This window comes from Pelmatolapia mariae, linkage group LG23, assembly GCF_036321145.2.
Source record: "Pelmatolapia mariae isolate MD_Pm_ZW linkage group LG23, Pm_UMD_F_2, whole genome shotgun sequence".
NCBI classification, from domain to species: domain Eukaryota; kingdom Metazoa; phylum Chordata; class Actinopteri; order Cichliformes; family Cichlidae; genus Pelmatolapia; species Pelmatolapia mariae.
This window is the reverse complement of record NC_086246.1, coordinates 41,283,804-41,309,790: the sequence shown is the minus strand read 5'-3', so window position 1 is coordinate 41,309,790 and position 25,987 is coordinate 41,283,804. Positions and strand designations below refer to the sequence as shown.

The window sequence follows — 25,987 nt, the reverse complement described above, 5'->3', positions numbered from 1 at the left end:
GTTGAACTGCATTCGTGTTATTGTTTGACTGAGACGCAGTATTTTAGTTGTTACCACAAGGGGGCACAGTTTGTCCGTGAAGGCACGTATGCTGCCTCGTCACGCCCCTGACCAATTGAGCGGGTGGCACTCAGGAATGTTCGCCTTGAAAGAGAGGATGTAATGTGTGTCAGTGTATAAATAAAGTTCCCAAAGAGCTTAAGTATATTCTTTCGCTCCGTCGTCATTTTTCCTTCGAGTTCATCGCTGTTGATGCTGCACTGCTCAACAGAGCTTACTCAAACATGAGTCGCTAGTGCCCCATCACTCTTCTTTAAAATTAATTACGCTTTAAATCAATAACTGTTCTAATATATTTATAACGTCAAACACACTCCAATCTGACCTGTAGGAAAAGTGATAAGGGCGAGAGCACTGTAATTGAAGTTGGTGCTACCAATTTCTACGGGTGTCCTTACAAGCGTGATAGGCCCCTCACAGCATCAAAGCTTCAAGAACAGCTTAATAGTGATTATAGTAAGCAAGTCTCAGTTTAGTCTGTAAAGACAAGCCTTTCATTTGTAAATCTGAGAGGTTGAGTTGGAGCAAAAAAAAAAAAAAAACATTGCTAAGATGTTAGAATAAGAAAAAAAAAAAAAGCTTGCCTGACTGGGAAGGTGTTATCGACTTATGAACCAAAATTTGAGTCCTTCAGTTCATCATGCAGGATTTTTGTACGCCGTTGAGTGGGCAAAAGGATGGTTCATTAGTGTGTGACATCAGATGTCAAACGTGGAGGAAGAAGCGGTTTGATGATCTGGGGCTGTTTTGGTTGACTCAGGGTCGGTGATTTGTAAAGACAAAAATATACAGTGTATGTGTCCTGTTTTATTTTGAACTTGAAAACGAGGACACTGAGATTTGAACGTGTCCAAGATTTTTGTAGCTACACCTGCGGTGTCAAATTAAAACTCCTACATGTTCTTGAGTTATCGCATTCACAAACCTGGGTGTCCACGCTGGCCTCCCAGCAGGGGGATGATCATACCCCATCAGCCTTTTATGGTTGAGGGGTAAAAATGTGTCGTTCTTAAAATGGAGGTTTAATTATTCAAAATGTTCATATTTGCTTTCAGGTGAGTAAAAACCTGAATGATTTATCGTTTGTTTAGAATGTCTGTGTATATAACGCCCCCCGTGCTCTAAGTTGTATTTTTACTTGTGCTAAATATTTTTGGAGAAAAACAGGTGTTTCTAAATAGAGCTTGTTCCTACATCTCCCACAGTGCACAGCGCCCGGACGTGAGGTATCGGTCTCGGACGTGACGTAGAGTGTGCGGCGGTGCCCGGTGTGTGTGTGGATGATGGCGGCTCCTCTGGAGGTCCTGCTGAGCAGCGATTCGGGGTCCCAGCTGTGGAACTGCACCGTGTTCGACCCGCACAGCGGCTCCAGCCTGCTCTCGTACCGCGGCGGGAACAGCGGCGCGCGCAGCCTCACGGTGCTCGGCGGGGAGTACCTGCTGTCCGCGCAGCTCGGCAAGAACTTCATCAACGTGTGGGAGCTGCAGAGAAAGGTAGGACAGCACCTGGCCCAGCTGAGCTCACCTGAGCCCACCTCGCTCACCAGGCGAGAGTCACCAAAGTAACGCTCCGCCGCCCAGCGCGGACAGGTGCGCAAAAACCCGCAGTCCCTCTAAAGGTGTAAACAAAGCGTTTAGAAAGCTGCCACTTTAATTCTGTGAAAAAGAAAAAGTAGAGCCGTTGTCAGAACCACTCGAAGCCCCTACCGAACCCCGTTTATCTGTCCTCACACCTTACCTGTGTGATGGCTGCAGCTCAGCGTTAAAGAAGCTGATTCGTGCGTCCACGTGTTTCCGCACAGACTGCTGTGTTAGTACACACAGGTCTTGTTGAGACATTCTACAGATGTGCAGTTTCTCTGTGAAGCATTCTACTTCGAAAGCGTGCTGCTCAAATGTAACATGGACATACCTGGTGGTACAGCAGGTACGCAGAGCCGTTTTCAGAGTGTTGAGGGTGTGCTGCTGGTCACTGTGGTGATGGATGCTGATCACCTGTTGTTTGAACCTTGCTGATCTGTGTCTGACTTTCCCTTGGAGGTTTCATCACCCCAGTTTGATATCCTCAGTTTTATCTGAATTTGGAAGCAGAAAATTAGAGGTCATCCAGGTCTTGCAGTTTAACTACTTGGTGTGTGTTATCGGGCTTCATGGATTAGATAGTTGTGTGTCATCTGCACAACAGTGAAAATATATGCTATGCCTTCTGATGATGCTGCCTAAGGGAAGCATGTATAATGTAAACAGAATTGGTCCTAGCACTGAACCCTGTGGAACTTCATAATTAACCTTAGTGTGTGAAGAGGACTCTCCATTTACATGAACAAACTGGAGTCTATTAGATAGATATGATACAAACCACTGCAGCACAGTACCTGTAATACCTACATCATGCTCTAATCATTCTAATAGAATATTATGGTCAACAGTATCGAACACTGCACTGAGGTCTAGCAGGACAAGCAAAGAGATCAGTCCACTGTCAGAGGCCATAAGACGATCATTTGTAACCTTCACTAAAGCTGTTTTTGTGCTGTGATGAGATCTGAAACCTGATTGAAACTCTTCAAATAAGCCATTTCTCTGCAGATGATCAGAGCTGTTTGACAACTACTCTTTCAAGAGTTTTTGATATGAAAGGAAGGTTGGAGATTGGCCTATAGTTAGCTAAGACCACTGGGTCATGTTCCACAAAATGCATCAACTAAGCTCCATGTCCTCCTATCAGAGGAGCAGCTGTGTCCTGGTGCCACATACACTTGAAAATTTCATGATGTTCGTTATGGAGAACTGTGTTTAACACAGAATACAATAACAGAACATGTTGGGTTCCTCACAGTCACGCCCCTCCAGGTGCTGTCGCCCATGTTAACGTTAAAGAAGTAGGACAATAGTCTCCAGATGGGGCGCTCTCCAGGACCCGCTCAGGGACCTTGGGTAATCTGAACTGCTCAGCGCATAATGGAGATCATCAAATATTGTTTTCAGTTCTTGCAGTTGCTTTATTCTATTTGGTCTAGTTTTATTTTGGTAGCAAAAATGTTATTCACACTGCATTAACTCTTTTAATTTCCTGTAGTAACTCTGATAGACGTCTTTAAAGAAAATAAAAAGAAATGCTGCTGGAAATACCCAATCATCATTACCTTAGGGCAACTGTTGCTGTGATTTGGTGGTGTATATAAATAAAATGGAATTGAAGTGAAAATTGAATGTCTGATCATGCTCAGAGCCTAAAGCAGAAAAGAAGATGGGGGGTTAAACACCAAGCTGATGCCCACTGTTCTGATATTCATGGTCTCTCATAATCTCTGACTGGGCTTTTTAAATTTTGTTAAGCCAGCTAACAGAGTAAGCCTGGATTAGGGGTGGGCGATATAAACGATATACGATAGAAACGATATAAATTTGGCCAACGATAGAGATTTTGACTATACCGCTCTATCGCGATAGCACATGTTTATGATGTCATCAAGCTGCGCCTGTTTTGGTCGAAAGCATCGCAGCGGCTACAACCATTATCATCTGCAAATTATGCCGGGCGACAGTCATAGCAAAGAGATGAAGCACTTTTGACATATGGGGAAAGCCAAAAACTGCGCTTCCTCCACTTCCGTAACATTGGTTCATTAATGTTGAATTCTCTCGCAGCTGCTCTATTCACATGTTGTTGCAGTATATTAATAACTAACCTCGTATTGTGGATGGATTATCTCAGTTGTTCTCCTGACTGAAGTTTGGTCCGTGTATAGCATCCTGCTATGCGATTGCATTTGTCCCTAACCACCAGAATCCCTCACGTTAACTTTTATCGAATGGGAAAAAAGTTGGCGTTCATCCTCCAGCTTCACTGTGCTAATGTTATGCTAACATAGCTGTGTCGCTAGCAATCACGTAGCACAACATTATATACCAGCTAGTCCAACTTCAGTAGCCCTACAAACGCCACTGCTGTTTAGTTTTCTGTCTTCATTTATGTTGGAAGTGATAGCAGAACTGTACGTTTTAATTAGTTTCAAAAATCTCTCAGTCAGAACATGGTATGTCATGTTTAGGTGGAAACTAGCGAGCTAACTTCCTGTTAACTTCTAACTCCGTTAAATTTAATAAATTCTGTTTTCATGGATGCCTGGATGTTAAACTTAATTGTTACACCTGATAAAGCAGCAACGCTGATGATTTTATTAAAGATGAAAGAATTTAGACCGTTTTTAACTCTCAGTATTCGTTTGACTTTGGGACCTGAAGCGGATGGAGTTTTGGACCCAGATTACTCCGCGAAGCTCCTCACTACGGCAGCCGTAATGCTCTGACAATCCATCAAGCAGTGCGGCTTACCAAAGTTGTACTAAAACATTTTTAACAGATTTCTGCACGCCAAAATCGGTTCGAGGTCAGTAAGCACAACCAGAATTCATACATAAGGCACACTCTCGATTTTTGAGAAAATTAAAGGATTTTAAGTGTGCCTTATAGTGTGTAAAATACATTATACAGAAGAAAAGAATATATCGCGATATATATCGTTACCGCACATGCTTCAAATTATATCGCGATATGGATTTTAGGCCATATCGCCCAGCACTAGCCTGGATATGTTGATCTTCCCTCGTAGACACACGCACTTGTTCTTTTGTTGTTCAGGATCAGCTGCAGCAGAAGATCGTGTGTCCCGGTGTGGTCACTTGTCTTTCTGCTTCACCTAATGGACTCTTTCTTGCTGCTGGAGTCGCTGAGGCCATTTACCTGTGGGAGGTGAGTCTATTCAAGATCTGATTGGCTGAATGTAATTTATTAATTTTTAAGATCCTGTTTAGCCTGTGCTGTACGACTCAATAAGCAGACAGCATGATGCTGATGAGAAGTTCTTTCAGTAACTCTACTGATGTTAAGTTACTGTTCAGCAGCATTCATTCATCCTGGTCACTCATCAATCAAGCGGTCAGTAAGCAATCTGCCCTTTGATGAATGGGATTGCACCAGTCTGTGACCAAGCTGGTGACCAGTGTGATGAGGAGGTGTCAGGCTGTTGTGGCTCTGTGTGGTTTGTACAGATGCTAGTGAGGCCCCTGATTGTTCAGTTCAGTAAATATACTGTTAAACATGTCTTGTTTCTTCAGACTTCAATCATCCGATCCAATATATGTTACACAAAAGAGAGTCAATAGCAGCTGTTTAGCATTGGCAGAGAAGATTTGGTTTGTCATGGGCACAGCCCACATAACTGAACTGTGTTGCTCAACCCACGAATGCTTTTTCTCTACAAATGTGGCACCATTTAAAAAAACCAAAACAAAAAAAACAGACTTTCCAATGTTACAGGAAGAGTTGTTACCAAAAAGAAATTATTGACCAAACAGAAAGTTTAGAATACATCCATCCATCTGTTTCACTCTTATTTAATTTAGTCTTGCTGGGGGAGGAGATTATCTGAGCTATAGGTGACACCAGGTACACCTTGACAGGTCTCCAGTTTATCACAGGGTTAACATAGAGACGGATCAGCACTCAGGCTCAGTCAGGACTTGGACTAGGGAAGGAACTCTGAGAACAAGGAGAGAACCCACACAAGATTAAGAAGCACAACTCCCCACAGGATTCGTGTGGAGAAAAGATTCTCATATTCTTGTGTTCTCTGAAGGACTAACAGATAAAGTTAATCTGAACAGAAAACACATCTTTAAGCATCTCCAGGTGTTTAACATAAAAGCTCATTATTGACTTACTGACACCACAAAAAAATCTGCTTAGATGATGCTGACAGAGGAGTTTAAGAAAGAGCATCACCATCTCAGAGCTCCTCAGCTGTTTCCATCCTGTTCATCAGAGAGGTCACAGTAGAAGCTGAATGCATGGAGGAGGGTTTGGAAAGTGAAATGTGAACACAGGAGTGGAGATCAGCTCGTGCTGTGCTAAGACTAACTCACTAAAACTGGTTCATGAGAACACCTGGACCTCCTGCAGGTTCAATGTTAGAATAAAACTCCAGCAGACATATGGAGGTGATCAGAGGCTGAAGGAGCTGATTGGAGCGAGGATTCAAACATTTCACGAAGAGCTTAGAGAGACAGTTCTTCCTTTTATGTTTTTGTCGGGTTTTTTTGTTGTTGTTGTTTTTTTGTCTCTTGGTTCAGGTTTGTTTACTTTGTTTTCTCACTGATCAGGTGTGCACAGGTAAACTGCTGTCTGTCCTCAGTCGTCACTATCAGGACATCACCTGTCTGAAGTTCACTGATGACAGCAGCCATTTTGTTTCTGGTGGAAAAGACAACCTGGCTCTGGTGTGGAGTCTGTCAAGGTGAGACACACCTGAAAACACATCTGGAGTGTTCTGGAGCTTTTAATCAGGAGCAAGGTGTTACAAGAACACAAATGTGAAGTCAGCCTGGAGAGAGGCGCAGTGTCCAGCAGTTGCAGCTTTAGCTGTGTGTGTGTGTTTTATAAAATTCAGACTTGCCTGGTAAGGTCTGCGCGTCACCTGTGACACTGAGATGTGCCAGACGGATCGCTGACTCACTCACTCTGTTCGCTGTGTTTCAGTGTTGTCCAGCTGGATGTAAGCCACGCCCCTGAGCCTCGCCACATCATGTCTCGTCACTCTCTGCCAATCACAGACCTGCACTGTGGCCTGATGGGAGCTCAGGCTCGAGTCGCCACCGCCTCCTTAGATCAGACAGTGAAGGTGAGTTTGTGCACCTCTGCTGATGTCGCTCAGCGATCCAGACAGCTGTGACCCAGATAAAGCGGACAGCTGATGATCTTCATCTCACCATAATCAAGAACAGGAGTTAGCGTGGTATTGAGGAGGAAGCTTACTTCATTTAGTTTCTCTAAACAAGTTAGTGTCTTCTTAGTGTCTTGAAACTGTGTCTGTGTCTGTAGTTCATGTAGTAATGGGTTAAATTATACCAATCAGAGCTCAGCACAGTAAAATATGAAGTCATCACAGTCTTAGAGGTGTTTGTTTCTGCTAATTGTCTAGGTATGGGAGCTGTCCTCAGGCGAGCTACTCCTCTCGATCCTCTTTGATGTGGAGATCATGTCTGTGACCTTTGACCCTGCTGAGTACTTCGTGTTCTGTGGAGGAAGTGATGGAAATATTTTCCAAGTGTCTCTGTGCAGCCAGGTGAGTCTGTCTCATTTTCTCACCTAATCATGTTTTGACTCCTCCCAGCTTTAAGAGGAGACAATAAAGTTTACCTGTTTGAACTGTTTGCAGAGTCTCGGTCGGGAAAAGTCGTTCCAGTCGGATGGCGAGGGGAATCAGGTGTTTAAAGGTCACAGGTGAGACAGCCGCTGGTGTTTGTTTGCAGGAATATGGTCGCATGACATCTCGTGTGTGTGTGTACGAAAACCAGCTTTCTTTTTTCTTCTTTTCAAAATAAAGTCTTACGCTAGAAGCTCTGATGAACCGTTTTTACTTTTTTGCTTAATAGTGAGAAAAAAACTGTGTGGACACTAAAGCTGGTGGGCCTAAATGTCACGCCACAGGTTCTTAGAATATGAGGGGGAACACATGTATCAGAAACCCAGGGAGGAGAGACTGAGCAGATCTTAAACACACACAGTTTATTCCCCGAGGAGGAGACCAGGAATAAATAAACACAATTCTTTTGCACAACTCTTGCAATAAGATGTTCTTTGTACATTAAATCCTGCCCAGTGCCGCGATAAAATTGTCCTACAACCCAAGACGAATGTTCCTTATATGTACAAGTTAGAGAGTGGAATTCCTCTTCTGAAGTTTGGACCACGCCAGCCTAGTTTCAGGAGGACGAGGAGAAACTCCCATCTCCGTCCTGTCTCTCTATCAGGCTCGTCACATCACAACCCAGCTGCGCTCCGCACTTGAGTCTCTCACTAGTTGCTACTTCCCTCGTGTCACCGCCCTGTAAACAGACAGACACTGGACAGAAACGTCATCCGTGAAGCTGGCCTGGCTAATAGCCACGGTGACCCTCCCCCAACACGGCTGCACCCGGCAAACATCATTGGAAGCCGTTTCACCTGGCGATCCAGTAGCATGTCCTTCTCTCCCACGCCTGGTTCCTCCTTCCTCTCGAGCCTGCGCCTGTCCTTTTCTTTTAACAAGTCTGTTCGACTGCTGATAGGCCACCTCAGGGCCCACCCACACCTCCACAGATGCTTTGTCTATTGTCCAACCATTCCACAGTGGATTATAACAACATTATGCAAAACACAAAAATGATGCAAATAACATCAATACAAATAAACGCTAAAATCAGAATAAAATGTAGCATAAAACAAACACAAATTTCCACTGTGTGACAAGATAGAAATTTGTGTGTAAAGATTTATATCAGCGGATAGCCCTGGGTCATTTCCTGTTCCTTTTGCAGTTCCTTTTGCAGTAAAAGTCTTGTTCACTGAAAGCAGAGGGTGAAAATCTGTAGAGAGGACGGGATTGCTTCAATGAGTTTAATCTGACACCAACCATTTCTCTGTGGCGGTGACAGGAAGTGTGAGTATTTTCATGTGTGTGGAACAAATTGTATTTCCGGTACGGTGCGAGGAGCGGCGTTGGTGATCACGTCGAGCGTTTGGAGGTCAGCGAGTCCACCGATAATTAACCTTCATCGTCTGTAACAGTCACGACGTTTAAGCACAAAGTTAGAACAAGTGGGGCGGGGCTTCAGACGGAGTGTGGCTAGGGCCTAATATGAGTAGCAGAAAATTAAGAAACTTCATGTGTTGTACAAACAGTTTTATCTCCATGTTTGAAAATAAATGAATAACATGTAGACCGTCACATGCTCAACAGGATATGACCATGCCAGGCGACCAGTTATTTATCACAGCAGAGTATTGTCCACATGTTTTCACGGTGCTTCTCGTCGGACTTGTGGGAGTCTGCTTGGGCTGAGGTGTGACATCACGGCGATAAATGGTGGTGGGTTGTCTCTTCATTAATTCCAAGCTCGCCAAGCAGTGGGTGTGGTAGGAAACATGAACGACCATAAACTGAAAACAGGTGTGGGGAAAACGACACGTGTGATGAAGAGCTCTTGTCTCCATCGGTGAAATAATCCAGATGGTAGTGAATAACACACACGTCAGAGGAAGCCCTTCTAACAGGTGTTTACTGTGGATTAACTTCAATGATCAAGGTTCAGGATGATTGTTGATTAGGGTTAATTAACTTTATTGATCGTGGTTCTGTGTTCTCCTCAGGAACATGGTGACGTGTCTCTCAGTGTCGATGGACGGGACTCTCCTGCTGTCAGGGTCACATGATGAAACGGTTAGACTGTGGGACATTCAGAGTAAACAGAGCATCCGCTGCCTCACACACAAAGGTAAGTCCCGCACCTTGTGACATCATCAGGGTTGAGAGTTTTTCTATCCATGCTGCCTTGCTCAAAAGAAATCTCAGCTTGAGATCTACTTCTGGTTACATGTGGGTCAATGGAAGCTGCACTTTTAAGCTGTCACCTCAGGGAGGTGCTGTTTAACCTGAGGTGGCTGGATTTAACCGCCTCCTCCTCAGCTGCTGCTGGGTTATTAATGAGCGGTGACGCTGGCGGCGCCGTCTCCTCCTCTGGTGTCTGCTTGATGATGAGCGGCGGTGTGGTTCTGACAGGAACACGAGAAGGGACCTCCCCGCCGTGATCATGACTGACATTTTGTAATTAACCAAATCCTCCGCGCCAAATTCGTCTCACTTCAAACGGCCGTCAGCGACCGTAATCCCTGCTTTGGCCGGATGCGCGGCTCACCCTCCCCCCCTCCCGGTCACGTTTCTGCTCACAAAGAGCCAGAGTGAATTTAAAGAGAAAGCTTCATCCTCCATGACGACAGCGCCTCAAAAGGATTCGTCTCAGCAGAGCAGATTCAGCTCCTCACAAACAGGCGAGAGGAGGTGCTCGCTCTCAGCCCGTCTGATGATTTTACCTGATGTTTGCAGAGTCGGACTCATCAGCGTGATGAAACACCATAGAACATAATTCCTGCCATCTCTAACCTCACCTGCTGCTGAAGGATTTTTAACCTGGCTTCACTAAACATGACCAATGTGCTCCCCTCAGCACCGGTCTATGAGTCCAGCTGTGAGGCAAAAGGGGCAGGGTCAGCACAGGAAACCAGTGTCAGACAGGTAGCGCTGCAGGTATGTCACAGGTGGAACAAACCTGAAATAATCTCAGGATTATGAGTTGAATCCAGGCTGAAGCTGAGCCTTTTTAACTGAGTGAAGTGAAGAACAATCAGCATGACATCATAGAGATGTCACTGATTAACATGCAGATGTTTGTCTGTAGGCATCATGCCGACGACCTTCACAGAAACCAGTGCGCTCACAAGCGCCCTCTGTTGAGCACAGTCAACGGGCGAGAGGTGGGACGCACCTGGATAGGTCGCTGTCTATCACTTTGTTAAAAATGTAAAGTCACATGGCTCCAGGACCCTGGAGCACCCAGGAAGAACACAGGAACAGAAGGCGGTCCTCAGACATCTCCTCGCCATTTTTAATCAGTTATTTTGTTTCATTTGGTTCTGATGAGAACAATGATGCCTCACAGGAAGTAGATCATTTGATGGTTGGGTTTGACTGAGGCAAGTTGGTGCAGAAGTCTCAGATCTGAGATGCTGTGATTGGCTCAGCATCACGTGATCCTCAGAGACGTCATCTGAGATCCATCTACAGGTGCTAAGCTCAGAGGAGACGCTGCATCCCATCACTGTTATCGAACACAGTGTGTGTGTGTGCGTGTGCGCGCGATTGATTATCTGAGCTGCTGTGAAATAAACCAAATAAAGTGAGAGGTTCATGAAGAGTTCATGAGAAGCGAGGAGGGGGAGGTGTGCATCAGTCCGAGTGTTCCTGCCTCCTCCGCCGTCTCTCAGCGTGTCAGATCTGCGACTGTTATAAAGAAACATCCGTCTGACAGCAGAGCACCGCTCCTGCAGGCAACGAGGCGAGACCACCTCTCTCTGCTGCCGCCACCTCATCTCAGGACTCATTACCCCGAGAGGCTGGGGGAGACGCTGTCAGCTCTGAGGGCCCCTGAACACATCGCACTAGAATAAAAAACACAGTGACACTTGAACACACCATGCTGCATTGAACCGTACACCTGAGCGTGACAGCATTTTCAGTCACAAACATCAGTGGCTCAGTTGAGTTGTCTTTGCAGCGTTCCTGCAAACTGCAGGTTTTCTTTACATTTTTTCAACTATTAAACATGAAGCTGCCAACTCCATGGCGAGGCAAGCTGTCCATTCATGTGGCTGTAGGTTACCGTTGTAGTCGCCAGGTGTTTCCTGATGTCATAGATCAGCTGTTTGGACGGCGTCCTTGGCGTGATGCGTCAGAGTCGCTTCCTGATGTGTTCTCTAATTGAGCTGCTGGATTTTTGTTGTTCAACTAAAAAGGAACTTTTGGGAAGAGCTGGTGGGCGGGATTAGTGTGATGGCCGTACAGGAAGGCTATTGCGAGGCAGCCCATCTGCAGTGCTGACATTTAACTGCTGCTTTTACCTCCCAGAGAATCATCTTCACTACAATCCTGAGACTTTTTGCTGAGACGAATCATCAGCAGCTGAATTATGATCAGAGTGTAAGAGAACCACAGACAGGTAGCTGACTCGCAGAAGAAAGGAATTATCATGATAGCGATAAGATAAATGATTTTTGTCACATCGCAAAACATGGAAGCTTTCATTTCAGCAGCCCACATTTGACTGACAGTTTCAATTAATTTCTTTTGTGTTTGATAGCATTAAATTAAATGCAATGTTCTCAGGAGTATCTCAGTAAACAAACGACATTCAATGAAAATTTGATGAAGACTCACCACCTGCAGTTATCAGTGCTACTGATGGGGGGCGCTGTGCTCAGATGATAGAATCAGACAGTTTTTAAGATGAGCTAAATTCTGTTAGCAACTAATCTGCATACTTGCGTTACATTAACATTCACACTCAGTAAAATTAGGCTTTGGTGACGCTTTGACAGGTGGCTAGCTGTCTGCAATCATAGAGGCCACGCCCCTAATAATGCAAACAGTTGTTTTCTAAAAACATTCTTCACCTGTACAGTTGTTGTGAAGAGAGAAATTATCTTTAGAGGCTAAACCAGTTTTTGTATTTGGTCGTAAACTTGTTAATTTTAACATGGAGACAGACTCACTGCTGCCTCTGCTGGATGGTAGATGAACTGCAGATTTATGGTATAAAAAAAACAACAACAAAAAAACCCAACTTTCCTTCAACTCATGAAGCAGTTGATGTGATAAGTGTCTTTCATGGGTTTGTTTAGTGCAGGGGTTCTCAAAGTGGCAGCCCACGTCAGCCCTACTTTTGGCCCGTATATTGACGTGAAGAAATTAAAGGCAGTTTGGCCCTTGAAGTGACTTTTTTGTTAGGGAGGATTTGTTTGGGGGAAGATGTGTACGCTTATGTCTGCATTTTTATTTTGTTGAATACGAACAAAATGATAGCCGACGTGCTGCCACGAAAGACGTGCTGGCCAGAAAGAGAGGACAAATGTGTTTATTTGGTAGTTAAATGAAAGGCTTCAGTTAGTTAAGAGGGAGAAAAAAAAAGATTTGTCTTGTTATACAATATTTGAAATAAAAAAACAAACAAACAAACAAAACATTTTCTGAAATATTTGTGGATGTTTTCTTGTTTGGTTTTTTTTGTACTACTTGAACACTAAAGTGGCCCTCCAATGAGATGACAGTGCCAGGATTGGCCCACAGCTCATTTAAGTTTGAGACCCCTGGTTTAGTGGAATATCGATAAAACATCCAGGTGAGAGGCTCCGAACCAGCTGAGGGTGTTTCCTCAGAGTGTCTGCAGTGTGTTGGCAGCCCTTCAGCCTCTAACACACTCAGTCTGATTTATCTGTCGTTCTGGACCACATTTAGACCATTAGTGTAATTCCAGCAGCCGGAGCCAAGCAGACGATCAATATGTGTAATTGAGTGGGAGATAATTAGCCCGTTTCTATTAGCACAACAAGCAGGAATTCTGCTATGACTTTTCAGTACAAACCTCCTGAGTTTCACTGCTCGGGGATTTTATTTATGATGTAAGAGCGAGGACACCCTTCTGAGAGAAACCCTTAAACGATGTGTTAAAACAGAGCCTGCGGGTCCCCTAGAGATTTACAGTTTTTAATTAAATAACTGAGCATCAGCACCAGTTATTATTATCATTCCACCTAAATTTTGATGTTTAACTTTCCCTCAGCTTTGAACCCCCCCCCCCCCCCCCCCCCCCCCTTGCCTTTGTTTTACTTGGAGGACATGTTGAAAAAAACCCTTTCTTTATCATAGACACGTCATTCAAAGCTAAATGACTAACAGGTGTTACAGGAAGTGTGCTAGACTTTTTAAAACTCATCAGGGACTGTAAGTGATGCCAGTTTTTATGGCTTTTCAAAATAAAATCTCATAAATATCAGAATGACCCTTCAATAAGTGGTAGCAGTCATGCAGAGACTCGGTGGTAGACACACACGTTTACTTTGTTTCACCTTGAATCATTGTATCATTGACTTTCATATAAAAGCTCAAAAATATTTAAGCTGCTTTTAAAGGTTTATAAACACCTTCATTTTGAAATCTATGTCTGAGCTTCTTTCGGCTCACCTGCAAGGTGACCTGGCGGTCATTATGTTTTGCTGGTGGAGTTTCTCACCCTGAGCATGGTCTCTCAGGGATTGGTTTTATTGAGGAGCGGCAGCTTGGTTGAAATCAGATGAGCTATCAGCTGCATCTGACCAAGACTGCAGGTGTAAACCTGGTTCAGCAACTGCTTTTATACTTATTGATCTGGTGTTGGAATTTGAAAGTATTTTAATCACAAACTTTAGTGTATTAAACATTTAGCATCATGCTAACCTAGGAGCCAATCAAACAGCTTGTTATTGTGGTCCTGCTTGTTTGACCTGTGTCCATATTTTAAATTGACACATTATGTGTCTGGTGCTCTAGGTCAAAGATGAAGCTGCTGGCTCTCAGGAGTGCAGCTGTAATGTGTGAGGCTATAGACGTTTAACCTGCAGGGAAAAACGTCTTGAACTTTATTTTCGAACATCTGAAGCTGGGGCAGCACGCAGCATGCATCAGAGGTTAAGAAGGTGGATAATGGAGAAGTTGATGGATGGATGGGTAGATTTCAGAATCGCTGAGCATAAGATTTGCTCTGGTGGGGAGGGGGCGTGGTGGGCGTGGCTAAGCTCTTCATGGGAAACCTTCAGGTGAACAGACTCTGAGTCGTGGTCACACGGCCGTGGTCTTCAGTCTGCTGTAAACTGTTTTCTGAGCAGATAAGACATCTTCAGCAGCTGCTGCAGTTGGACCAGTTTCACATTAACCTTTGAAAGATGCTGCCGCCGGCTGGTCTCACAGCGAGGAGCACGGTCAAGCGGCTGCTAGAGGTGAAGCTGCTACCTGAGTACAGGTGATAAAAAAGCTGTTTAGAGTGAGCAGGTGAGGTCAGCTCGCTTGTTTCTTTCTGTGTGTAGATGAGCCACTTCCTGTTTTGGGGCTCAGGCGTGTCAGTCAGCTCAGCTTTATCATCTCCCGAGCGATTTGTCATCCTTCAGGCTCTTAAACAGATCCTCGAGCTAATCTCAGGGAAATTAATTTTAAAAGTCCCCAGACAGGAAGTTAGAGTGACAGTGAGCTGAGGCGCTGAAGGCGGAGTGAATACAGAGCGGTGAGGTGGAGGTGAAGAGGGCTGTTATGGAGGACTGAAGGTGGAGGCAGATGCAGTAAATCCGCTCCCACGCGCTGCGGTTTGGAGCTTCTGTTGGCGTGAAATGAGTCTGGCAGCGTGTCAGCGTGGCGGCAGATTTACTGATGGAGCACGCCTCGCTCAGAGCCGCTCCTTTTGATTGGCTGCAAGTGAAGGAAGCAGAGGAGATTAAAGGCGCCATTCCACTTCCTGTGTTTGTCCTGACCTGATTGGCTGTTGCAGCTGATGGAAGAGCGTTGATGACAGGTTGATGAGTTACAGTGGGACAGTTTCTCAGAGGACCTGTGGTCACCGTGGTTACAGATGGCACTTTAAACTGGTTCTCTCACTCTCTCTCACGCACACACACAGTGTGCTGGAGGCGGAGCTTCTGGTCCTTGTCTCAATCAGCAGCCAGAGGAATCTTCAATAGGTGGAGGAGAGCCACCGTGGACCTTGTAATTTAACCTTTGACCTCTGAATGTTTTGACCTCAGTTGTTTTTGCCATTGATGATGATTGGATTATTTAATTGCTGCGTGGCGGGCCCTGACTGGACATTGGTCTGGAATATTCCATGATTTTCATTCATCTGTGTAGATCTTTATGCCGCTGGATGCCAACCTGCTGCTGCTAGAACCACCCGTTTGGAACAAAGCGCCACATTCCAGAGACATTTACGACTGACAGAGCGCGCTCAGTTCATTCACATGCAGATCCTCCTGTTTCCGTTCTTCCCACAAAAACACTGAACGTGTTTGTGCAGACCGCAGCTGTCTGAGGGACTGGCGCAGCAATCGCAGCAAAATTAGCCGAGGTCTGAAAACTTGAGGTCAGACATGCCTGACAGAGAACCTGTCACAGGTAGCGTGCATCAGGACCAAACACATCAGTGGTGTGATTTACCTGGTGCTAATCAGAATCGTGATGAATTTCGGGATCTGAATAATCCCGTCTGCTTCATGAGTCTCATTGATAAATGATCATGCAGGTCATGTGACCAGGCAGCTTTTAGGAACAAAGTGGGCTTGCCCCTGCTGCAGAGCGCCTCATCAGCGCAGAAGCAGTCATGTGTTATTGAGGTGATCGCCATCTGTTGATGTCCATCAGTTCCTCCTGATGTGACTTGAGTGCAGCAGCTTAAATATTTTACTGATGAACCAGAAGAACTTTAATATTTCACACGAGTTTCTCTGAATGTCCTTCACAAACTCAGACACATTGCTCTATTTTCAGTTTTTAATACTCTTCATTTGTAGAACACCAAATCAAAGGCGCCTGTGATGGAAACGTCAAGTGACTAGGGCTGCCACGATTAGTCGACTAGTCACGATTACGTCGACTATCAAAATCGTCGACGACTAATTTAATAGTCGACGCGTCGTTTGAAGCTTTGTAAGATCCCAAAAGACGCAGGAATAAGTAGCAGGATTTAAGAGTGTAATAACGGACTGAAACAGAAGATGGCAGCACTGCATGTACAAGGATGCCAGCTGCCGTTAAACCCCGAAGAATTCATAGTGCGGCCCTGCTCAGTTTCCAACAATGGCGGTAGCTAGTTAGTTTTAATATTACTCTTATTATTCTTTCTGGGTCACAAAATAAACGTTGAACATATTTTCAGGCGAGAATGTAGCTCTGTAAACCTCAAATATCTGCTCAGTTTATCAAGACACCACATATTTTCAAAAGCGCTCCGACGTTTTCGTAGACGTCTGTTACCCACCAGCTCGATAGCCAGCTGCGGTTCAAGGCTCGCTAGAGCCGGTGAGAACACCGGACTCCCGGCAAATCGTTTTCAAACCCACCGCCGTCTACTCAGGTTAAACATGATATATAAGTCACTTAGATAACTTAAAATGTTATTGTTTGGCTTTTTTCAGTATTTTATTTGTTCCTGAGTAAATCGGTTTGGCTGAGATTAAAGTTATAGTTTTTACACAGCTGAATAAACGTCAAGCAGACAACTGATTAGATGTGTGAGATGCTCGAGAATATACTCCAGTGTCCTGTTATATTTTAGATAGCAAGGAGCAGACGGCTGAGTTTATTAAACTTCACCGAAACAATCTGCGAATTTCATTAAAATGTAATAAACTATCATCTTGTCTTTATTTTTAGTTAGGGCATACCTTAAACACTTAAAGCTGTAAGCTAATGATAGTTATATAAGAGCAGATGCATGCTGGTGCAATAAGCTGTAGTTTTACGTCCAATGGATGCATGATCTGATTAGTCGACTAATCGCAAAAATAATCGATGACTAGTCGACTATCAAAATAATCGTTTGTGGCAGCCCTACAAGTGACAGTGGACAGCTTCTTCTCCTCCTCCTCCTTTCTCATGCTCCCTTCAGGGGAGGATGATCTGCCTCCATCTTGCCTCTCCAGCATCCTCTTCTGTATAAAGTGAAGAGGATGCTCTTCACATACAGTATGCAATCAGGTGGTGGAGGTGAAGTCCTGGTCTGTCAATGAGGCTGTGTGTAAAAGTTTAAGCTAACTTCAGGCAGGCACATCTAATGCAGTAAAATCCTCATACAGGATACGTAGCGTGACCAACACCCGGCTTTGCCTCCACCCTCTGCCCCCCCCAGGTTGATGTAATGAAAGTTTGATGGTCAGGTCAGGCCCACTCGTCTCTTCTTGTTCTGTTCTGGTGCTCGAGAGAGGTTCTGTCAGTGTGCCGGATGAGGAAACACTGCAGGACAATTAAGGTTTTATCAGCCGAAGGAGCTGCTGAGAGCACACCAACGAACATCAGTAGATAAGAACTGAGCACGTGCAGGAAACCAACAATGCATTTTTCACCTAACTGACTTTGTAGGAGCCATTTTTTGGGGGTTGTTACCTTATGTCGGCCGCTAGGGGTCACCTTTTTTGTTTTATGGTATGGTGTGTTTATGTGAATGTATTTAAGGTAGATACACATAATTAGTGCCAGGTGTTGTTATTCGGAAGGAGCAAACAGATTGTGACCACTACGCTGTTATGATAAATGATGTTGAATAAAGAGAACTGTGGAACAACAAATACAACTGCTGGAAGTGGGATAACAGTGGCATTGCGTCACTCCCGCCAACGAAAACCTCAGTGGCTTCAAGTGTAGGCTTAGCCTCTGCAGACGTGTAATAGAACCAACGCACCAAAAAATGTTAAAGGTTAAAAAACAAGTAAGCAAAAAACCCTAATTTTGTTTCACCTAAGTGACTTTTTAATCTGCAGCCTGTAATCATTTGCATGTTTCAGATCGGTACAGTTTCAGCCTGGTTTCATGACATCACTGACTTGCTTCCTGTTTCATCTAAGAGACTGATACGTTCTTGAAAGCCAAGATGACAGGAAGTGATGTAAACATGGGCTGCAATGTTATTCAAAAACAAACAGCTTTATTTAAACAACACCGTGGAGCTATCATGAAAGAAGAAGAAACAGTTTTGACCTTCAGGAGCTCCCTACATCATCTTTATCACCCCAGCGGGGCGGAGCCTATCCCAGCTGCCATGGGGCAAGAGGCGGCATTCACCCTGGACAGGTCGCCATTCACACCTGCGAATCACCGAGGAAACTCACGTGCACTCATCACCTTAGGGGTCATTGTCATTCAGCTAATGTCTCTGGTCAGTTGGCCCCTGATTAGCCGGTTCCTGTTCATACCCATGACCTAATGGTTAATGAGCTGATGATGTCATGAGCGATGTGGGGTTAGCAGAGGATCATGCGTGTTGTAGAATTTACACAGGAAGCAAAATTTCTTCTGTAGTGATTATGTCTCTCCATCCACAAACGACACTTCCTGAGCACCACGACATCACTTCCTGTTTGTGTGTTTAGGGCCAGTGACAAACGCCATCATCACGCCAGCTCCCGCTAACATGTTCCTGCCTGACAGTCGGCCTGCCGTCCCTCTGCCACGCTTCAGCCGACACCTGCATGCCTCCGAGAGCGACGGCGGTGAGCCGGGGGAAGTGTGTGTCCGCCTCAGGCTCCACACACAGGTGAGTGCTGCCTTTCTTCCTAGTGTCTTCCATATTTGAGCTTCCTGTTTACGGAAGTAAAAACCAAATGAAGGTCTGAGCAATTTATTTTCATAGATGGGAGCCACAACAACAAGAAATTCCGACATGACAGGGTAGAAATGAAAACACACACACACACATATGAACGAAGGAGCTGTGCAGGTGAAGGCTGAACATAAAGATGAAAAGATCAATGGAAAGATCAAACATGATTCGGGGAAACGTTTAAATAAAACATGAAGCTGCAGCTCAAACACATCGATCCCTCTGAAGGAGGAAGGTGACATAGACACGCACAAATGCATACACAATGAGAGGGAAACTTTCATAAGCATCCTCAGAGCAGTTTATGCTAATGAGACAGAATCTAATACAGGCTGAGACACACACACACACTCTCTGCTGTAATGACAATGGGTTTGAAAAATGCGTGTGTTTGCTGGCGCCTCAGTGGGTAAGCAATAATATCAATATTTACAGCTTTGATTGCCTGACAGGTCAGAGTGCTCTGTCTCCTGTTAGCTATCACCAGCATGCCTGCTAACATCGTCAGTCCTGTTTGGAGTGTTTAACATCGTTTAATTGATCAGTTCTCAAGACATAAAATTTTTAGATGTCTTCATCATCATCACCAGATTCACAAGGCAGTACTAAATTTTATTGCTAAATTATTTTTGTAATTATGGTGGAAGGCTTCAATTTTATTTTGAAGTGACAATCTGCACATCTCACTTAAAGCTGATACGTCACAGGTTTTACTTTGAAGAGGTCTTCCTGTTTGTTTACAGGAGGAGGAGGAAACGTACCTGCAGAAAGCCGACACGCTGAACTCGCTGATGAACGGCATGACTGACAAGGTGAGAGGGGCCGAGGTTTCGTCGAGTGTTGGTTTGCATCCTCTGACAATCCCACAGTCAAGGGTCAGAGACTAACTGACTGTGAGCCTGACGTTCCAGTCAGTCTTATTGATTATTGATAGCAATGGTGGTCTGAGATGGTGTGAAGCTGGCAGCTCTATTGGTCAGCACTGTGTGTGTCTTGAGTGTGGGGTCAAAGTTCAGACTCTGAGACTGCCTCAGTTCAATTCAGTTTTATTTATACACCACCAAATCACAACAACAGTCGCCTTAAGGTAGGGGTCAGCGATATGAGGAAAATCTAATATACACAATGTATATCATGATATGTTTAAATAACCTACAAAAACAAATGTTATTTTCAACCATATAGTGCCTAACACTGCACCGGTACACTCATTCAAATCGACAATTCAGTGGTTTTTTCTACTTAAGTTCATTCAGATTTTTTGTATTCAAATGTTTATATTTTATTAAAAAAACTATTTTTTTTAACCATCTGTTGTACACAGAGGTTTTTAACAAATGACTAGACCACAGCAACAAAAACATCAAACAAGAATTCACGAGTCAAAATAAAACAAATTTTTGTGCTTATAACATATAAAATTTGTAAAATAAAAAATGTGGCTGTTTGTGTTGTTCCAAAAAATCAATAAATCATTGTTTAAAAAAAAAAAAAATGTGATGATCTTAGACTACAGAAACAAAAGTCTAGACAGTGAGTATAAAACGACTGACCAAGAGCAATTACAGGTATCAAAGCTGGTTTTCTTTGGTGTGTGGGGAGACGTTCACGTGCTGAGTTTAAAACAGTCTTCATTTTGGACGACTTTTCAGCCAGCGGAACAAATTTGTACGGCTACCTTTAGCACCAATAGCATAGGTCAACAGGTAAGAGATGAGTTTATGTGGGTTCTGTAGTGTTTTTCATGTTGATTTCAGTTGTTACCGTGCCTAGATTTTATTAATCATCCAGACAGTTTCTCTTATGTGTGTGGTTCATTCATGACAAAAGCACGTCTCCCAATTACTATAGATCTTAAGAAGATATACAAATTGTACTTTGGCTGCCCTCTGGGTGACCAGGATAAAATCTTGGGCTCCACATGTCATCTGCAACAGTTGTTCCAATGGACTGCAGCACTGGCTAAATCTGTGAAAGGCAGCAATGCCATTTGCAGTCCCGATGGTGTGGCAGGAACCACGAGATCATCTCAACAATTGCTATTTTTGCCTTGTGAATACAACAGGATTCTCATTCAAAAATAAGCACAAAATTGTATACACCAGCCTGGATTCTGCAATAAGGCCTGTTCCTGTGCTGCCACATGATGGATTCGCTTCTGTAGAAGGTGACGAGGAAACGGTCAAGGTGCCTCTGGTTACAATCCAGAGCCATCAGATCCATTCTGGCTGATGAAGATTCAGAACCAGAGACTTTTAAACAAGCAGAGCTAAACTATCTCGTTCGTGATCTAAATCTGTCGAAAGACAAAGCAGAACTTCTTGCTTCGAGGCTTAAGCAGAAGCATTCGCTTGCCAAGGGTGTTACTGTAACTCACTACAGAAGTTGAAGTCATAACTTGACAGCGTTCTTCACAACTGATGGCTCAATGTGCCATTGTCATGACATCAACAGACTCTTTAGCATGTTCCAACTAAATGGTGTCTTTTCATTGATTCTTTACAAAAAAAGCTTGAAGGCAGTCCTACTCCATAACGGAAATGCCAAACCAAGTGTGCCGATTGCCCATTCTGTTCATCTAAGGGAGTCCTATGACAACATAAAGACACTGCTTGAATCATTTGGGTATAAAACTCATTAGTGGAACATCATCGGTGGTGATCTGAAGGTGATTGGTATGTTGACGGGAATGCAAGGAGGATTCACCAAATACTACTGTTTCCTGTGCCTGTGGGACAGCCGATCTACTGTGGAACATTATGTCAAGCGTGACTGGCAGCCACCAGATGCCTATGAGCCAGGAAAAAGCATTATCAAGTTTCTGCCTCTGGTTGAGCCGCATAAAATATTTTTGCCACTTCTCCATATCAAGCTAGGCTTGATGAAGAAGCTTGTCGAGGCCATAGGCAAAGCGAATGCATGCAGTTTTCAGTGCCCCACTGAAAAGTTTCCAAACATAAGCGGTGCAAAAATGAATGAAGGAGTATTTGTAGGTCCACGGATCAAGTCCATTTTGCAGAATGAAGGCTTTAAACAATCTCTCTCAACAGCCGAGTTCAAAGCTTGGGAGGAATTGAAGTGGCTCTGCAAAAACTTTCTGGGCATCCACAAGTTTTCTGCATACATGGAAGGAGTTCAGCTTCTGGTTGATTTCTACCAGAAACTGGGCTGTCGCATGTCATTGAAAATACACTTCCTGCACTCAGACCTCGAGTTCTTTCCAGAAAATCTTGGCATGATGAGTGATGAACAGGGAGAGCGTTTTCATCAGGACATTCAGTTAATGGAGCGTCACTACCAAGGTTTCTGGAATGAGAGCATGATGGCCGACCACTGCTGGACGCTGTACCCTGACAATCCAGACACAGTGTGCACAAAAAAATCATATGCTAAGGATTTTTTGAAGAAACGGTGGTAGCTGACTGCCACTGATCATCATATCTATGCCACAGTGCGCGCCTATCTGACTGAAAATATTGAAACAGTTGCTTGATTGGTGCCTGTTTAATAAAAACTGCATGAAGGTCCATTGCAAACTAATATTACTCATAATTCAAAATGATGTGGCTGATGTGACTGAAAGGAAACTGAAAGCAGATCTGAAATCAGCATGAAAAACCAGTTTAGAAAAGTGTTTTGTGGTTTCTGATGATTGCAAAAAAAAAAAAAAAAAATTGTTGACCTGTGTAGTTTTACGGCATGTTTTTGCAAATTACTGCATTTTGTGCAGCATTGTCCTTGTGAAATCCAAATGACAGCGAGTCTGAAACTCCAGCTGTCGCTATATTTTTCCCTGTCTGGTAGTATATAAATGCGCATGCTCAGCCCAGTGTGGCAGGTAGAAAATTTTGGGGTGGGATGGGGGTTAATGATGCATTAGCAGCGTGTGGGAGGAAAAAAATCTCAGTGAATTATATGCAGACAGCTTAATATTGCCATGGCAATTTATAGTCGATGGTTACAATAAAGCCACTTTAAGCGTTGTATGTGGAAAAACTCGATATATTGCACACCCCTACCTCATGGTGCTTTATATTGTAATGTAAAGACGCTACTATAATTTAAAGAAAACAGAATACCCCACCAATCATATTGACCACCTATGAGCAAGTGCTTTGGTGACAGTGGGAAGGATAAACTCTATTTTAAAAAGAAGGAACCTCCAGCAGAACCAGGCTCAAGGTGGGGTAGACATCTGCTGCAACCGGTTGAGGTGAGGGGAGGAGACAGGACAAAGACACGCTGTGGAAGAGAGCCAGAGATTAATAATAACTAATGATTAAATGCAGAGAGGTGTATAAACACCTGATTCAGTCCTAACTATATGCTTTAGGAAAAAGAAAAGTTTTAAGCCTAATCTTAAAAGTAGAGAGAGTGTCTCTCTCCTTAATCCAAACTGGAAGCTGGTTCCACAGAAGAGGGGCTTGAAAACTGAAGGCTCTGCCTCCCGTTCTACTTGAAATACTTAAGGAACAGCAAGTATATGGAGATCAGTTAGGGTCCAGCTCAGCCCAGCCAATCAGATAACAGTATTTCCTGTTGCTGGGTAAATGTTTTTCCCACCTTAATGTGTAGTCCATCATAGGATGATCAGAAATCATGTTTCTTACCTGTTGGCTGGTGTCGGCGGCATCCCAGGAAGAAGTCGTGGTCATCTTTAACCAAAATGCAAATTTTTAGCTTGTAATGAACGTGACACAGCAGCTGTCAATCATTAGCCTACGACCCACCTCTCCCTCTTGATACACGCCACAGCACAAAATCATGGTCAAAAGTCTGAAACAGAAAAAATTAGGTTTAAAACAAAAAAAAATGAATTTGAAGCTGAAAAAGAAAAATTGAAACTGTAAAAAAAGACTTGCATGAAAACAAATAATAAATTCCAAATAAAATTCATTTTTTCCTTTCTTTTTTTTAAACATCAAATCTTAGAATTTCAGTTTCAAGTCATCTTTTCAATCTTATCTCCATATAAGTAAGCCTGCAGTGTGAGAGCATAGTCTAATAGTACGCTCTCGCACTGCAATACTCTAATAGGGTGATATGGTACCAGGCCTCAGGTGAGCTGAACTTCACCAGCTTCCATAGAGGGTTAACAAATGGGCGGAGCTAGCACTTTGAAGCCTTGTTATGAGCGTGTCTGCTGCCAACGTCATCGTGTTTTCAACCCAAATGTGGTGATTGATGGGAGGTTCTGACTGTGACCGACTGGTTCACAACCTGTCAATTACAAGTTGTCAGCCAATGAGTGTACAGCAAAAACCCTCCATTTTGACAGAGTTACAAATTAAACTTAATTAAAACTTAATGTCAGGACTGAGTCTTTTTAGAACCACAACTTTCACCCCCTAGTGAGTGGCCGCTAGAAAGAAAGCATGTTGAAGTTGCAGTTACTGTTGGTACTGTTGATGATGATAATGGGGGCAAACACCTCCTAGCGGCAGGATCATCTGGTGCGGAACCAGTCATGTATTGTATTTAAAGTGACGGGAAAAAAGTGATTTTGGTGAGCTCGTTGAGCAGAGGACGATGTTTGGAGACAGATGGCAGAGATTTGTTTTTTCTGTGATGTGTAATTGCTTGTTTTTGTTTGTGTTTTCAGTCGGTGTTTGGTGATGGCGAGAACACGAAGGTTAGAATCGCTGAGCTCGAAGAAGAAGTTCAGACTCTGAAAAAAATGAACAAAGATTTGTACGACTTCTCCAGCCAGCTGCTCACCAAACCAACATAAGCGCACACACAAACACAAACTGTGATGGGTTTTTTTGTTTATTTGTTTTTCTACAAAATAAAAGTTTTTGGAAAACTTCCTGTGTGTGAGCCTATGATTCCTTCTGGGTGATTCTGGGTCGCGCGCCGAGACTGATTCAGGTGATTTTCAGACTTTGAACCTTTAAAATGTTGTTTGACAGTCATTGACATGGGTGAATCTCAGTCTGTGAACACGAAATGTAATCAGATAGATGACCAATAATCAATCACTGATCAGCCTGATAAATGACTGATCACAGTGATGTAAATGAGGAATCTGCAGTAAATGTAATCAGATTACATTCAGACTTTCCAGAGGCTCTCCGTTACAAAGATGGAGAGTCAGGCTTAAGAAACTCAGAGTTTTAGCTGATCCAGTTTCCTGGATCAGGGTCCAGGTCCTGAAGACCAGAGAAGAATTAAATTTCAGGTTCCACTTTGTCCACATCTGTACTAAGGTGTGCAGCAGCTTTTCCAAGTGTATTACTTTGTACACACAAAAACACAGTCGTTCAGACAAGGAATCCCCAGAAAGTAAATAATGTTGTGTTTTCAGTAGGAGGTAGTCTGGGACAGGTGTGCTTTCCTTCCTGTAATCAGGTGTTTGAAGATGTGACACAGTTTAACTTGTTTTATAATCTCATGTTTTTACTACTCTCATTTTTAAAGTGAAGATTTGAATATCAACAAACTGTATTCAAACATTTAATTTGTGTTCACAGTTAAACTGGCACTCTGCATTTGAGCCTTTCAACCTTTATTTAAACCAGCAGTGACAGGTGTTCACATAAAAAGAGCCCAGATGTCAAACTATAAATAAAAACTAACATGAGGGAAAAAAACACATTATAAAAATTGAAAACTGGATTAAAGTTGGAGATTAAAGGTCAGACATGTGCAGGTGGAAGAAAACTGTCAGTTCAAACAGGAAAACCACAAAAACCTTTTTTTACATGTTGTCTTTGCTCAAACTACAATCCAGAGCCCGATAAGGGATTGATTTAATTAAACAAGTCCAAGGACAAAGAAAACCCCAGCATCAGTTTTACTGGTCACATGACCGGTATAAAAGGTATTTGGAGAGAGGCTGAGCTGAACATCTCTGTCAAAGACTGTGAGAATTAGTGGATTACATCAGCAAGGGTGCCAAACATAAGGCCCGGAGGCCAGAATCAGCCCGGCAAAGACTCCAGTCCACTGGACAGCTTGAAGGAGGCATACAATTTGTACTTCCCATACGTTTACAGCTTTTTCTGCTGATGGAGAGGTCCCTCGTGCCCTTTCATACTAGGCTAAATGAATCAATTAATAGGTAAATGTTTAGAGGACTTTAATAGTGTTTTAGTTGCCAGTGTCACATTCAGCAGAACTGTCCACAGCAGGGTACCATAACCTGAAATCCCTGCATGT

General features: G+C 43.6%; 1 protein-coding gene across 1 annotated transcript; it reads left to right on the top strand.

Annotated features, from left to right (window-relative positions):
- The first annotated feature begins 1,302 nt into the window (after positions 1–1,302).
- wdr18 (WD repeat domain 18) lies at positions 1,303–24,590 on the top strand. The gene is made up of 10 exons (XM_063467507.1): positions 1,303–1,553; positions 4,704–4,814; positions 6,224–6,357; positions 6,600–6,741; positions 7,042–7,185; positions 7,279–7,343; positions 9,252–9,376; positions 18,597–18,760; positions 19,570–19,638; positions 24,429–24,590. Exons 1-10 carry the CDS (start codon positions 1,341–1,343, stop codon positions 24,555–24,557), a joined length of 1,296 nt encoding a protein of 431 aa, XP_063323577.1. The 5' UTR covers positions 1,303–1,340; the 3' UTR covers positions 24,558–24,590.
- Positions 24,591–25,987: the final 1,397 nt, after the last annotated feature.

Coding starts and splice junctions, on each gene's coding strand:
- wdr18 (XM_063467507.1), top strand. CDS start 1,341: ATGATGGCGGCTCCTCTGGAGGTCCTGCTGAGCAGCGATTCGGGGTCC. Junction 1,554..4,703: donor TGTGGGAGCTGCAGAGAAAG/GTAGGACAGCAC, acceptor TTTGTTGTTCAG/GATCAGCTGCAGCAGAAGAT. Junction 7,344..9,251: donor CAGGTGTTTAAAGGTCACAG/GTGAGACAGCCG, acceptor TGTTCTCCTCAG/GAACATGGTGACGTGTCTCT.